The 14,437-nt window shown below is 42.6% G+C and overlaps 1 protein-coding gene across 11 annotated transcripts in view; it reads right to left on the bottom strand.

The window, feature by feature from the left end:
- The window catches only part of LOC118774924 (protocadherin alpha-C2-like), a 150,740-nt gene that overhangs the window by 52,868 nt on the left and 83,435 nt on the right, over positions 1–14,437 (bottom strand). The window contains exon 1 of one of the 11 annotated variants that reach the window (XM_036524536.1): positions 10,662–13,165. The exons of 8 other annotated variants lie outside the window; for them this stretch is intronic. In XM_036524536.1, coding sequence (XP_036380429.1) covers positions 10,662–13,040 — 2,379 coding nt within the window. In that variant the 5' untranslated portion in view covers positions 13,041–13,165. Of the gene's footprint in view, positions 1–725; positions 3,241–3,841; positions 6,369–10,661; positions 13,166–14,437 lie in introns of those variants that run through there. 2 more of the 11 variants (XM_036524537.1, XM_036524540.1) reach the window with 2 other exon arrangements.

Below are 14,437 nucleotides of genomic sequence, written 5' to 3'. Positions count from 1 at the left end.
GTATATGTCAATGTACTATGCCCCTTCAGAAAAGCATTGCTTTTGAAATAATACAAAACAGTAAAGACCATCAATGATACGCGCTGATATGACGTCTGGAGAAATGCTGTTCGTTTTTGGTTAGTCAGAGTAGTAGCATTTATAAAATCAGGTTGGAATAAAGATGATCTTAGAACTTGTAATAATTTGGAAAACAGGATGGATGACTAAAATTAGAGAACTGTCTACAAAGGAAATTAAGCGTATACTTTGGGAAACAGGACGGACGACTTCTTTAGGGAACTGTCTAAAAAGTAAATTAAGGTTAGACTTGTGGAAACAATAGAAAGCTAAAATGTTCATGCCAAGACCGACATTCGGCATGTTATTCTACATAGGCCTATATGATAAATTGAAATTAAAACATCGATCGATACAAAGTCATTTTGAAGGGAAATACAAGACTACATAGAGTAAAAATGTCACAGCAGTCCCTATATGTGACAGAAAAGAATTTCAAAATATCGCTAAATGTTACAATAAACGAGTAGCCTATAATTGTTACACAGACACAATTATTAACTTATTTAAACTGTTAACTGTGTCATTGAACGTTTAGAATATAACAGACATTTTCAAATTTAGGGCAAATTGGATTGAGGGATACGTCGTAAATCAAACTGAAGTTAATACGAAATCAACTTATTCTCGACAACAAATTTCAAAGGCGACAAAAGACAACTTACCTTCTCGCTGTTAGGGAGCGTTTGATTCCGTTTAAAAGTATCCGCTCCATTAATACTGATCAGTTCCGCATCTGCAGACGGGAACGGCGCGGGGAAAACCACAACGTCACTCTTCAGTGTGTCTGAGCTAAAACACACGTCATACTGCTGCGTAGATTTAGAGTAAGACCAGCTCCCGTCGGGGTGTGTGGTGATCACTGGGGCGCTATATCTACTCAAACCACCGTCCGTCCTGTGGCATTTTACAGCTATTAAACTAATGAGACTCAGTAAAAATATAACTGACACGGAAATAATGGCGATCAGCAAATACAGATTCAAATCGGAGAAACTCTCCTCCTTTATCGGTAGCCGTTTCAACGATGTTTGTATTTCATCTGTACTTTCAACAACCATAACATCAATAGATATAGTCGCTGACAGGGAAGGTTCTCCGTGATCAGATATCAAAATGATCAACGGGTGAGTCTTCAAGTCATTGTCACTCATCCGCCTCTTGGTCCTTATTTCCCCGGTGCTGGTTCCGATTCGGAAGAGACTGGTTCCTTTAGGTTCGGCGATGTGATAAGAAAGCAGCGCATTGTAGCCAGAGTCTGCGTCTACAGCCCTGATCTTGGCCACAAAGTAGCCCGCTTCAGCAGAATAGGGAATGTTCTCAGTATTAACGGAGCCCTGATCAGAATAGGGCGGGAGAACCATAGGACTGTTGTCATTCTCATCCAGAATAAAAAGGTTCACAGTCACGTTGCTGCTGAGTGGAGGGACACCAGAGTCTGTGGCCTGAACTTGAAAATGGAGCGATTTTACTTCCTCGTAGTTAAAAGACTGCAGGCTGTAAATTTCGCCACTGACAGAGTTTATGTTGATCATCGCAGTCAAAGGCAGCCCATTCGTGTTACTTTCTAGCAATGAATAAGTCACATGAGCATTTTCATTTTTGTCAGGATCAAACGCAGACACGCTTTGTATTTTACCTGCAACGGGACTATTTTCTTTCACATAAACGTTCATTTCAGGCTCCGGAAAGCGCGGCGCGTTGTCGTTCACATCAGAAACGTGTACAGTAATAACGCTGGTGCTGGAGAGAGGCGGAGTCCCTTCATCTGTAGCTATGATGGTCACACTGTACTGAGAAACACTCTCTCTGTCCAGCGGCCCGTCCACCACTAAAGAGTAATAGTTGTTATAGGAGGACTGGAGCTTAAAAGGCAAAGCGCCGGGGATCTGACACTTCACTATTCCGTTTTTACCTCCATCTTTATCTGACACCGTAATTAAAGCAACAGCTGTTCCGGGTTTGACGTCTTCTCTGACTGTGCTCATCAGTGACGTAACCGATACTCCGGGGGCATTGTCATTCACATCAAGGACCTCAATTAAAACTTTACAATCGGTACTTCGAGGTGGGAGTGCTTTGTCTTGCGCCTGCGCTCTAATTTCAAACGCAGAATTTTCTTCGTAGTCAATATTCCCCTTCACTGTAATCTCACCACTGTCGGGATCAATTGCAAACATTTCCATCATATTCACATTACCGTGCTTCACAATGGCATAAATAATCTGGCTATTAATGCCCTCATCTATATCCGATGCATTTAGCTGTATAACTGAAGTCCCGTAAGGGACATTCTCAGGTATTTTAACTTTATACAACGGTTTGCTGAATTGAGGAGCATTATCATTAACATCAATTACATTAACAATGATTTGTAACGTCCCAGATTTAGGAGGTTTTCCTCCGTCAACAGCAGTCAGTAGGAGCTGAATCACAGGCTGTTTCTCTCGGTCTAAAGCTTTCTGCAGCACCAACTCAGCAGACACACTCTGCTCTCCACCGCTCTGTACATCCAGGGAGAAGTGCTCATTCGGACTCAGCTTGTAGCTCTTTACTGAATTACTGCCCACATCGGGATCATCGGCCAAAAGCACAGAAAATCTGTCTCCTGGAGAAGCATACTCGGTAATATTCAATATATGCGATTTTACAGGAAAGGAAGGCGCATTGTCGTTTATGTCTAATACATTGATTTCGATACGATTGAGATTCAATGGATTATAAGCAATAGCCTCTAAATATAATGAGCACTTCACAGCACCAAAGCACAGCTCCTCCCGATCGAGTCTGTCATTAACAAACAACATGCCCGTCCTTAAATTTACCTCAAAGTACTTCTTTCTGGAAGCCGACGCAATCTGAAACTCACGAGATTGCAGTTCCTGAATATTCAGACTGAGATCCTTCGTTATATTTCCCACGACAGTCCCCTTATTCACCTCCTCAGACACGGAATACACGATCTGAGCGGAAGATGAATTCCACAAACAAAGAACCATCAGAAAGAGAATCCATAGAGATTTGTTGCTGATAGAACGGTCCATTGCGATTCAGGAATTAATCGAAGCTCCCGGGGTTGGTTATGACGGTAATTACAGAGTACTGAGACATCTGATACCGTATAAATACGATCAAGGCGCCGAATGCATCTACCGAACCGCTGCCATTCGCACGCCGTGCATCCTATGCCGACAAAGCCTTCCTCTCGCTACTGCTGGCAGAAGGCGGAGCCCCGAAATGCAAGATAAACATTTTCAAATCTGTGGTCAACAGCGACATCAAGTGCCTCCGACTGTTGACAGCAGTGGGGTTACTGAATATGTCTTTGCCGAGGGACATAGTTCTCATTCTTGATGTGTAATAAAAATACTACTGCTTTCAACAACCGACAACAATACACATATCAATGTGCTAAGTCCTTTCAGGAAACCATCCTGAATGACAGAGATAACTTGTGGAATAAAACTGTAAATGTGTAGTTAAATACAAGAAAAGTAATTATTAACATCAGGTCACGAGACAACTTTCTGAAAACGCGTTGTTAAAGGGATTGCAGCCATCACTAAGTAAATCTTTACCGAGGGAAGTCCGAAGTAGACTTCTTTAATATACTAAAATTATAAGTGAATATTAATTTCCAAAGAACCTCGAACTTTAGATCAAACCAGCTAATACAATTATAGAAACAATGTTTCAAGTTATTCTAAACCTAAACAGCTCTTAGTTTCCCGCAACGACCAACACATAACATCTTATTGGGCAGATATGACCAACAACTTACCTTCTCACTGCTGGGGAGCGTTTGGTTCCGTTTAAAAGTGTCCGCTCCATTAATACTGATCAGCTCCGCATCTACAGGCGGAAACGGCGCGGGGAAAACCACAACGTCACTCTTCAGTGTGTCTGAGCTAAAACACACGTCATACTGCTGCGTAGATTTAGAGTAAGACCAGCTCCCGTCGGGGTGAGTGGTGATCACTGGGGCGCTGTATCTACTCAAACCGCCGTCTGTCCTGTGGCATTTTACAGCTATTAAACTAATTAGACTCAACAAAAATATAACTGACACGGAGATAATGGCGATCAGTAAATATAGATTCAAATCAGAGAAACTCTCCTCCTTTATCGGTAGCCGTTTCAACGATGTTTGTATTTCATCTGTACCTTCAACAACCACAACATCAATAGATACGGTCGCTGACAGGTAAGGTTCTCCGTGGTCAGATATCAAAATGATCAACGGGTGAGTCTTCAAGTCATTGTCACTCATCCGCCTCTTGGTCCTTATTTCCCCGGTGCTGGTTCCGATTCGGAAGAGACTGGTTCCCTTGGGTTCGGCGATGTGATAAGAAAGCAGCGCATTGTAACCAGAGTCTGCATCTACAGCCCTGATTTTTGCCACAAAGTAGCCCGCTTCAGCAGAATAGGGAATGTTCTCAGTATTAACGGAGCCCTGATCAGAATAGGGCGGGAGAACCACAGGACTGTTGTCATTCTCATCCAAGATAAAAACGTTCACAGTCACGTTGCTGCTGAGTGGAGGGACACCAGAGTCTGTGGCCTGAACTTGAAACTGGAAGGTTTTTACTTCCTCGTAGTTAAAAGACTGCAGGCTGTAAATTTGTCCACTCACTGAGTTTACACTGACTTTAGCTGAAGCTGACACAGGGTTTGACGAGATTTCCAGTAAAGAGTAAGTTACTCGGGCATTTTCGTTTTCATCAGAATCAAACGCAGATACTATACATATCACACCTCCAACAGGACTATTTTCTTTCACATACACGTTAATCTCAGGCTCCAGAAAGCGCGGCGCGTTGTCGTTCACATCAGAAACGTGTACAGTAATAACGCTGGTGCTGGAGAGAGGCGGAGTCCCTTCATCTGTAGCTATGATGGTCACATTGTACTGAGAAGTCGTTTCTCTGTCCAGTGGCCCTTCCACCACTAAAGAGTAATAATTCTTATATGAGGACTGGAGTCTAAAAGGTAAAGCCCCAGAGATGTGACACTTTACGTTTCCGTTATTACCTCCATCTTTATCTGACACCGTAATTAAAGCAACAGCTGTTCCGGGTTTGACGTCTTCTCTGACTGTGCTCTTCAGTGACGTCACAGATATTTCGGGGGCATTGTCATTCACATCAAGGACCTCAATTAAAACTTTACAAGCGCTACTCCGAGGTGGGAGGCCTTTGTCCTGCGCCTGGACTCTAATGTCAAACGCGGCATTTTCTTCATAGTCAATATTCCCCTTCACTGTAATCTCACCACTGTCGGGATCAATTGCAAACATTTCCATCATATTCACATTACCGTGCTTAGCAAGAGAATAAATAATCTGGCCATTAATACCCTCATCTATGTCCGATGCATTTAGCTGTATAACTGAAGCCCCGTAAGGGACATTCTCAGGTATTTTAACTTTATACAGTGGTTTGCTGAATTGTGGAGCATTATCATTAACATCCATTACATTAACAATGATTTGTAATGTCCCAGATTTAGGAGGTTTTCCTCCGTCAACAGCAGTCAGTAGGAGCTGAATCACAGGCTGTTTCTCTCGGTCTAAAGCTTTCTGCAGCACTAACTCAGCAGATACACTCTGCTCTCCACCGCTCTGTACATCCAGGGAGAAGTGCTCATTCGGACTCAGCTTGTAGCTCTTCACTGAGTTACTGCCTACATCGGGATCATCGGCCAAAAGCACAGAAAATCTGTCGCCTGGGGAAGCATACTCGGTAATATTCAATATATGCGATTTTACAGGAAAGGAAGGCGCATTGTCGTTTATATCCAAAATATTGATTTCGATACGATTGAGATTCAATGGATTATGAGCAATAGCCTCTAAATATAAAGAGCACTTCATAGCACCGAGACACAGATCCTCACGGTCGATTCTGTCATTAACAAACAACATGCCCGTCCTTAAATTTACCTCAAAGTACTTCTTGCTGGAAGCCGACGCAATCTGAAACTCACGAGATTGCAGTTCCTGAATATTCAGACTGAGATCCTTCGTTATATTTCCCACGACAGTCCCCTTATTCACCTCCTCAGACACGGAATACACGATCTGAGCGGAAGATGAATTCCACAAACAAAGAACCATCAGAAAGAGAATCCATAGAGATTTGTTGCTGATAGAACGGTCCATTGCGATTCAGGAATTAATCGAAGCTCCCGGGGTTGGTTATGACGGTAATTACAGAGTACTGAGACATCTGATACCGTATAAATACGATCAAGGCGCCGAATGCATCTACCGAACCGCTGCCATTCGCACGCCGTGCATCCTATGCAGACAAAGCCTTCCTCTCGCTACTGCTGGCAGAAGGCGGAGCCCCGAAATGCAAGATAAACATTTTCAAATCTGTGGTCAACAGCGACATCAAGTGCCTCCGACTGTTGACAGCAGTGGGGTTACTGAATATGTCTTTGCCGAGGGACATAGTTCTCATTCTTGATGTGTAATAAAAATACTACTGCTTTCAACAACCGACAACAATACACATATCAATGTGCTAAGTCCTTTCAGGAAACCATCCTGAATGACAGAGATAACTTGTGGAATAAAACTGTAAATGTGTAGTTAAATACAAGAAAAGTAATTATTAACATCAGGTCACGAGACAACTTTCTGAAAACGCGTTGTTAAAGGGATTGCAGCCATCACTAAGTAAATCTTTACCAAGGGAAGTCCGAAGTAGACTTCTTTAATATACTAAAATTATAAGTGAATATAAACTTCTAAAGAACCTCGAACTTTAGATCAAACCAGCTAATACAATTATAGAAACAATTTTTCAAGTTATTCTAAACCTAAACAGCTCTTAGTTTCCCGCAACAACCAACACATAACATCTTATTGGGCAGATATGACCAACGAATTGAATAAACAAATCCATTAATACACAGCCATCTTAACAGTAAAAAAATAACAATAGTTATAAAGCGATATTACAGAACTATCAATTGTGACAGCATCTGGAGATTCAAAATTCAGCAAAATGTTCTTGTTATACTGAACGAGCACACTTAGTTACCCCCAAGCTCCTTCTTGCACCCCATATGATGTTTAGAAGAATGTTGGGTTTGATGTAACGACTATTACTATCAGTTATTACACTATTTGATTTGTGTCTCTGCTCTTAGCCTAACCTTCTCGTATGCAGCTTTGTAAGTCGCTCTAGAAAAGACAGACTCTGAAATTACTATGTGCAAGCGTATTCGAAATACACAGTTATTTGGCTACCTCACTTAAGATGTTTCTTGTCGCTTTTGACCGTTTAGATCATCCTAGCATTTGTCACATACACTGACATTTTAAATGCGGGACATGCAGCCGACACTATACGTTCTTTAAAAGCAACATTTATTTGACTACGTTTGTGAAAACTGAATCAATACATCTTACCTTCTCACTGCTGGGGAGCGTTTGGTTCCGTTTAAATGTGTCCGCTCCATTAATACTGATCAGCTCCGCATCTGCAGGCGGAAACGGCGCGGGGAAAACCACAACGTCACTCTTCAGTGTGTCTGAGCTAAAACACACGTCATACTGCTGCGTAGATTTAGAGTAAGACCAGCTCCCGTCAGGGTGTGTGGTGATCACTGGGGCGCTGTATCTACTCAAACCGCCGTCCGTCCTGTGGCATTTTACAGCTATTAAACTAATTAGGCTCAATAAAAATATAACTGACACAGAGATGATGGCGATCAGTAAATATAGATTCAAATCGGAGAAACTCTCCTCCTTTGCCGGCAGTTGTCTACGCGACGTCTGTATTTCATCTGTACCTTCAACAACCACAACATCAATAGATACAGTCGCTGACAGGTAAGGTTCTCCGTGATCAGATATCAAAATGATCAACGGATGCGTCTTCAAGTCATTGTCACTCATCCGCCTCTTGGTCCTTATTTCCCCGGTGCTGGTTCCGATTCGGAAGAGACTGGTTCCTTTGGGTTCGGCGATATGATAAGAAAGCAGCGCATTGTAACCAGAGTCTGCGTCTACAGCCCTGATTTTTGCCACAAAGTAGCCCGCTTCAGCAGAATAGGGAATGTTCTCAGTATTAACGGAGCCCTGATCAGAATAGGGCGGCAGAACCATAGGACTGTTGTCATTCTCATCCAGGATAAAAACGTTCACAGTCACGTTGCTGCTGAGGGGAGGGACACCAGAGTCTGTGGCCTGAACTTGAAACTGGAAGGTTTTTACTTCCTCGTAGTTAAAAGACTGCAGGCTGTAAATTTGTCCACTCACTGAGTTTACATTGACTTTAGCTGAAACTGACACAGGGTTTGACGACATTTTCAGTAGAGAGTAAGATACTCGGGCATTTTCGTTTTCATCAGAATCAAACGCAGACACTGTGCACATCACACCTCCAACAGGACTATTCTCTTTTACATACACGTTAATCTCAGGCTCCGGAAAGCGCGGCGCGTTGTCGTTCACATCAGAAACGTGTACAGTAATAACGCTGGTGCTGGAGAGAGGCGGAGTCCCTTCATCTGTAGCTATGATGGTCACACTGTACTGAGAAGCGCTCTCTCTGTCCAGCGGCCCGTCCACCACTAAAGAATAATAATTCTTATAGGAGGACTGGAGTTTAAAAGGAAACGATCCAAAAAGAGTAGTTTTTAAAAGTCCATTTTTTGCATCATCTTTATCAGAAACTGTTATCAAAGCGACTACTGTTCCAGTTTGAGCATCTTCTTTAATTGGGCTCATGAGTGAAGTGACATGTATTTCTGCAGTGTTGTCATTTTCATCCACAACTTCAACTAACACTTTACAGTGAGTGACTCGAGGGGTTGGACCTTTGTCTGTCGCCTGCGCACGAAGTTCAAACGCTCTGTTTGCTTCATAATCCAGATTTCCCTTTAAAGTAATTTCCCCTGACTGCGGGTTGATAGCAAACACGTCAAGGACCTTCGCATTTCCCTGCGCAATTAGAGAATATATCACCTCACCATTTATGCCTTCATCTAGGTCTGTGGCGTTAAGAGTTATTATTGTTGTGCCAGTGGGAACATTTTCAGAAACACGGACTTTATACAGCGGTTTGCTGAATGCTGGAGTGTTATCGTTCACATCTTTCACATTAACAATTATTTGCAAAGTCCCGGATCTGGGAGGTTTTCCTCCGTCAACAGCAGTCAGTAGGAGCTCAATCACAGGCTGTTTCTCTCGGTCTAAAGCTTTCTGCAGCACCAACTCAGCAGACACACTCTGCTCTCCACCGCTCTGTACATCCAGGGAGAAGTGCTCATTCGGACTCAGCTTGTAGCTCTTCACTGAGTTACTGCCTACATCGGGATCGTTTGCACTTGGCACCGGAAATCTCTCTCCTGGAAATGCATACTCTGTAATATTAAACACGCTCAGGTGTTCAGGAAAATGCGGTGCATTGTCATTTATGTCTAAAATGTTCACTTCAATACGATGGAGCTGCACAGGCTGATGTAATATAGCCTCTAAATTAAGAGAACATTTTACAGAATTCGGACACAGCGTCTCTCTGTCGATTCGGTCATTAACAGATAGAATACCAGTGTTCAAATTTACCTCAAAATATTTCTTGTTTGCTCCTGTCGAAATCTGCATCCTCCGCGACTCTAGTTGCTGAACATTCAGATTCAGATCCTTGGCGATATTCCCGACGAACGTACCCTTGTCCACCTCCTCCGAAACTGAATACACAATCTGCCCGGAAGAGCTGCCCGAAAAAAAACAAAGCAGCACAATGCATCGGACCCAAACGCGCCCGCTCCCTCCGCACGGATCCATCGCTGTATGATTCCGCGTGTCAGAGTTACCGGTCGTATTCCAACATGTACCGAGACTAATGTGCTTACATTCAGATAAAACTACGGCATTTAAATTCGGAGCCCTTTGTACGACGAAATGATCTGGGCCACAGCATCCTATTTCTCGTATCTCCGACAAAGCCCTCTATGGGATGTCGCCGCTTCCCTTTTTTCCAGATGTAGGAGGAGCTCTGAAAATTGTTGTTCTAACATTCACAGTCGTGGTCAACAGCGACATCATGCGTCATACATTGGAGAAATGGATTCTGCCTCAATAACAATTACTCCTCTCAAGACACAGTGGAGTTATTGCTTTTGTGCAAGTATCTCGCAAGGATGTACATAACAAGGCTTCGTTTTCAATGACAGTCACAAATATATACCAATACGTGTCAATATAATCGACTGAACTGGAAAATAATTGTTTTGGTTCCACATGAAGGGTCACTAGAAATAGCAAGCTGACATTCAGCAAAAAATAACTTCAAAAGGGATTGAATTTAACAAGTGAATTTAACAACTGACACAAAACCCTGATTTTCTTCTTTTCAAATGAAATAAGCTCAGTAATTACTGTTGTCGGGGTGTCCCTTTTGATTAAAAAGCTATGATAAACCGTGCGTAATTACGCATTGAAAACTAACACTTAAACCATTAACACTAAGTAAAATAAATAACGAATGTGCGTTGCTTTTTATTCTCGATCTCTTGTGGCATCTAGGCAAGTCACAGAGTGAATGAAAGATACATTTATTTTATATTTTAAGTACACATCTTACCTTTTCACCGTTAGGTAGCGTTTGGGTCCGTTTAAAAGTATCCGCTCCATTAATACTGATCAGCTCCGCATCTGCAGACGGAAACGGCGCCGGGAAAACCACAACGTCACTCTTCAGTGTGTCTGAACTAAAACACACGTCATACTGCTGCGTAGATTTAGAGTAAGACCAGCTCCCGTCAGGGTGTGTGGTGATCACTGGGGCGCTATATCTACTCAAACCACCGTCCGTCCTGTGGCATTTTACAGCTATTAAACTAATTAGACTCAGTAAAAATATAACTGACACGGAAATAATGGCGATCAGCAAATACAGATTCAAATCGGAGAAACTCTCCTCCTTTATCGGTAATTGTCTACGCGACGTCTGTATTTCATCTGTACTTTCAATCACCACAACATCAATAGATACAGTCGCTGACAGGGAAGGTTCTCCGTGGTCAGAAATCAAAATAACCAACGGATGCGTCTTCAAATCATTATCACTCATCCGCCTCTTGGTCCTTATTTCCCCGGTGCTGGTTCCGATTCGGAAGAGACTGGTTCCTTTGGGTTCGGCGATGTGATAAGAAAGCAGCGCATTATAGCCAGAGTCTGCGTCTACAGCCCTGATCTTGGCCACAAAGTAGCCCGCTTCAGCAGAATAGGGAATGTTCTCAGTATTAACGGAGCCATGATCAGAATAGGGCGGCAGAACCATAGGACTGTTGTCATTCTCATCCAGGATAAAAACGTTCACAATCACGTTGCTGCTGAGTGGAGGGACACCAGAGTCTGTGGCCTGAACTTGAAACTGAAATGTTTTTACTTCCTCGTAGTTAAAAGACTGCAGGCTGGATATCTCTCCACTGATGGAGTTCACGTTAACTACAGTAGAAATGGATACAGAGTTTGCAGGGTTTCCCAGTACAGAGTAAGATACTCGGGCATTTTCGTTTTCATCAGAATCAATCGCAGACACTGTACATATTACACCTCCGATTGGATTGTTTTCTTTTACATACACGTTCATCTCAGGCTCCGGAAAGCGCGGCGCGTTGTCGTTCACATCAGAAACGCGTACAGTAATAACGCTGGTGCTGGAGAGAGGCGGAGTCCCTTCATCTGTAGCAATGATGGTCACATTGTACTGAGCAACGCTCTCTCTGTCTAGCAGTCCGTCCACCACTAAAGAGTAATAGTTCTTATAGGACGACTGAAGTTTAAAAGGCAAAGCGCCGGGGATCTGGCACTTCACTATTCCGTTATTACCTCCATCTTTATCTGACACCGTAATTAACGCAACAGCTGTTCCGGTTTTGACATCTTCTCTGACTGTGCTCTTCAGTGACGTCACCGATATTTCGGGGGCATTGTCATTCACGTCAAGGACTTCAATTAAAACTTTACAATGTGTACTCTTTGGGGAGTGGCCTTTATCTTTTGCTTGAACCCGTAATTCAAAGACAGGGCTGTCTTCATAGTCAAGTTTACCCGTCACTTTTATCTCACCACTGTCGGGATTGATAGCAAAAATGCCTGCTCCTTTCATATTTCCGAGCCCGACAAAAGAATAGACAATTTCACTGTTTAAACCCTCATCAAAATCCGTAGCGTTCAGAGTAATCAGGGTACTTCCATGTGGAACATTTTCAGAAACTTTAACTTTGTAAAGAGATTTACTGAAGACAGGATTATTGTCATTTATATCTAAAACGTTTACGGTGATTTGCAATGATCCGGATCTGGCGGGTTTTCCTCCGTCAACAGCAGTCAGTAGGAGCTGAATCACAGACTGTTTCTCTCGGTCTAAAGCTTTCTGCAGCACTAACTCAGCAGACACACTCTGCTCTCCACCGCTCTGTACATCCAGGGAGAAGTGCTCATTCGGACTCAGCTTGTAGCTCTTTACTGAGTTACCACCAACATCAGGATCATCGGCTACAGGCAGAGGGAATTTATCGTCCGGAAGGGCATTTTCGGTAATATTCAATACAAACGTTTTCACGGGAAATGAGGGCGCATTGTCATTGATATCTATTACATTAATTTCGACACGAAACAGATTGAGAGGATTATGAACAACAGCTTCAAAATATAAAGCGCATTTCATAGCACCGAGACACAGCTCCTCTCGGTCGATTATCTCATTTACAAACAATATGCCGGTCTTTAAATTTACCTCGAAATATTTCTTGCTGGATGCGGACACAATCTGAAACATACGAGATTCCAGTTCTCGAATACTCAGATTTAGATCCCTCGTTATATTTCCCACAACGGTCCCCTTGTCCACCTCCTCCGACACGGAATACACGATCTGACCGGAAGATGAATCCCACAAACAAAGAAACAGCAGATAGAGAATCCACAGAGATTTTTTGCGGATGGAAGGGTCCATTGCGATTCAAGAATTAGCCGAGGCTTCTCAGACTGGTGGTGACGATAGACATATAAGAATTAGACATTTGTTATCCTGAAAATAAAATCAATGCAATGACTCCTTTTAGAGAAACGTCAACTCTGCCTTTCTGACGCGTTGCGTATTATTCGGACAAAGCCATCCCCTGTCTGTTACGACCGCGGTGAGGGCGGAGTCCCCGATACAGACATCAACATTTTCAAATCCTTGGTCAACAGCGACATCGTGTGTTTTGTGACTAAAGACAACGAGGGCGCTTGGGGATATGCACTTGCCATGGAGCGTTTCGGTCTCATTTCGACAAAGTAACACACACACACACACACACGCAAAATGCGTTACATTCAAAAATAATGTACTTGCGATATTTCAACTCAGCATTACACTCTAGAATTCCCACTAATTAATGCAAATGTTAAATCCTCTCACTTTTAATTAAAATATACAGTTTCAGAGAATTTGTATAAAGAATAATTATAATCATAATTCTAAACCCCGTCCATTGTTACTTTACACCACTATATCATAAGACATACGTTGTCTGTTTGTAGCATACGATACTACTTTGTATGCGCTGTGTAATCACATGACTAGCTTCACCAGTGTATACATAAATATAGTCATTGAAATAATCGCTTTTTGCGCAGCGCTAAGGAAAGATACAGAGCACTCTCTTTTCAAAGGCCAGGTCTTTGAATCCTGCTTTTCTTAATCTCAAACACTGATGTATATGGGAATCATTTAGGAGATGTGCACACATAATATGCATATTGAAAGGACAGAGGCCTCTAAAAGAAACCACAAATTTGCTGACGGTGACATCTGACCCTGGGTTGAACAGTGTCCAGCATTATGCATTGCACAGAATGTGGAATGAAGAACTAAAATGCTGACTTCATGTCATGGACATGTGCTACATTACATTAACACTTTGTTGCTTCACAAACTCTTGAGCTGAATGACTTACACAAATGACAATTCTTAGATTTATACAGCTACATATTTACTGAGTCCATTGTGCATTAGGTAGCTGGCCCAGGGGAACAACAGCAGTGTGCCAGTGGGGAATTACATTTACATTTACATTTATTCATTTGGCAGACGCTTTTTATCCAAAGCGACTTACATAGGTTACAGTTCTTTACAATGTTATCCATTTATACAGCTGGATATTTACTGAGGCAACTGTGGGTTAAGTACCTTGCCCAAGGGTACAGCAGCAGTGTCCCAGCGGGGATTGAACCGGCAACCTTTCGGTTACGAGTCCTGCTCCTTAACCACTATGCTACACTGCTGCCCTACACTTAAACCAGAAACCTTTGGATTATGAGCACTGCTCCTTACCACTATTCAATGTGTGCGTGCACAAGTGTGTG

This window comes from Megalops cyprinoides, chromosome 3 (assembly GCF_013368585.1).
Source record: "Megalops cyprinoides isolate fMegCyp1 chromosome 3, fMegCyp1.pri, whole genome shotgun sequence".
NCBI lineage: Eukaryota > Metazoa > Chordata > Actinopteri > Elopiformes > Megalopidae > Megalops > Megalops cyprinoides.
The sequence above is the reverse complement of the archived record's forward strand: the minus strand, read 5'-3'. Positions and strand labels throughout refer to the sequence as shown.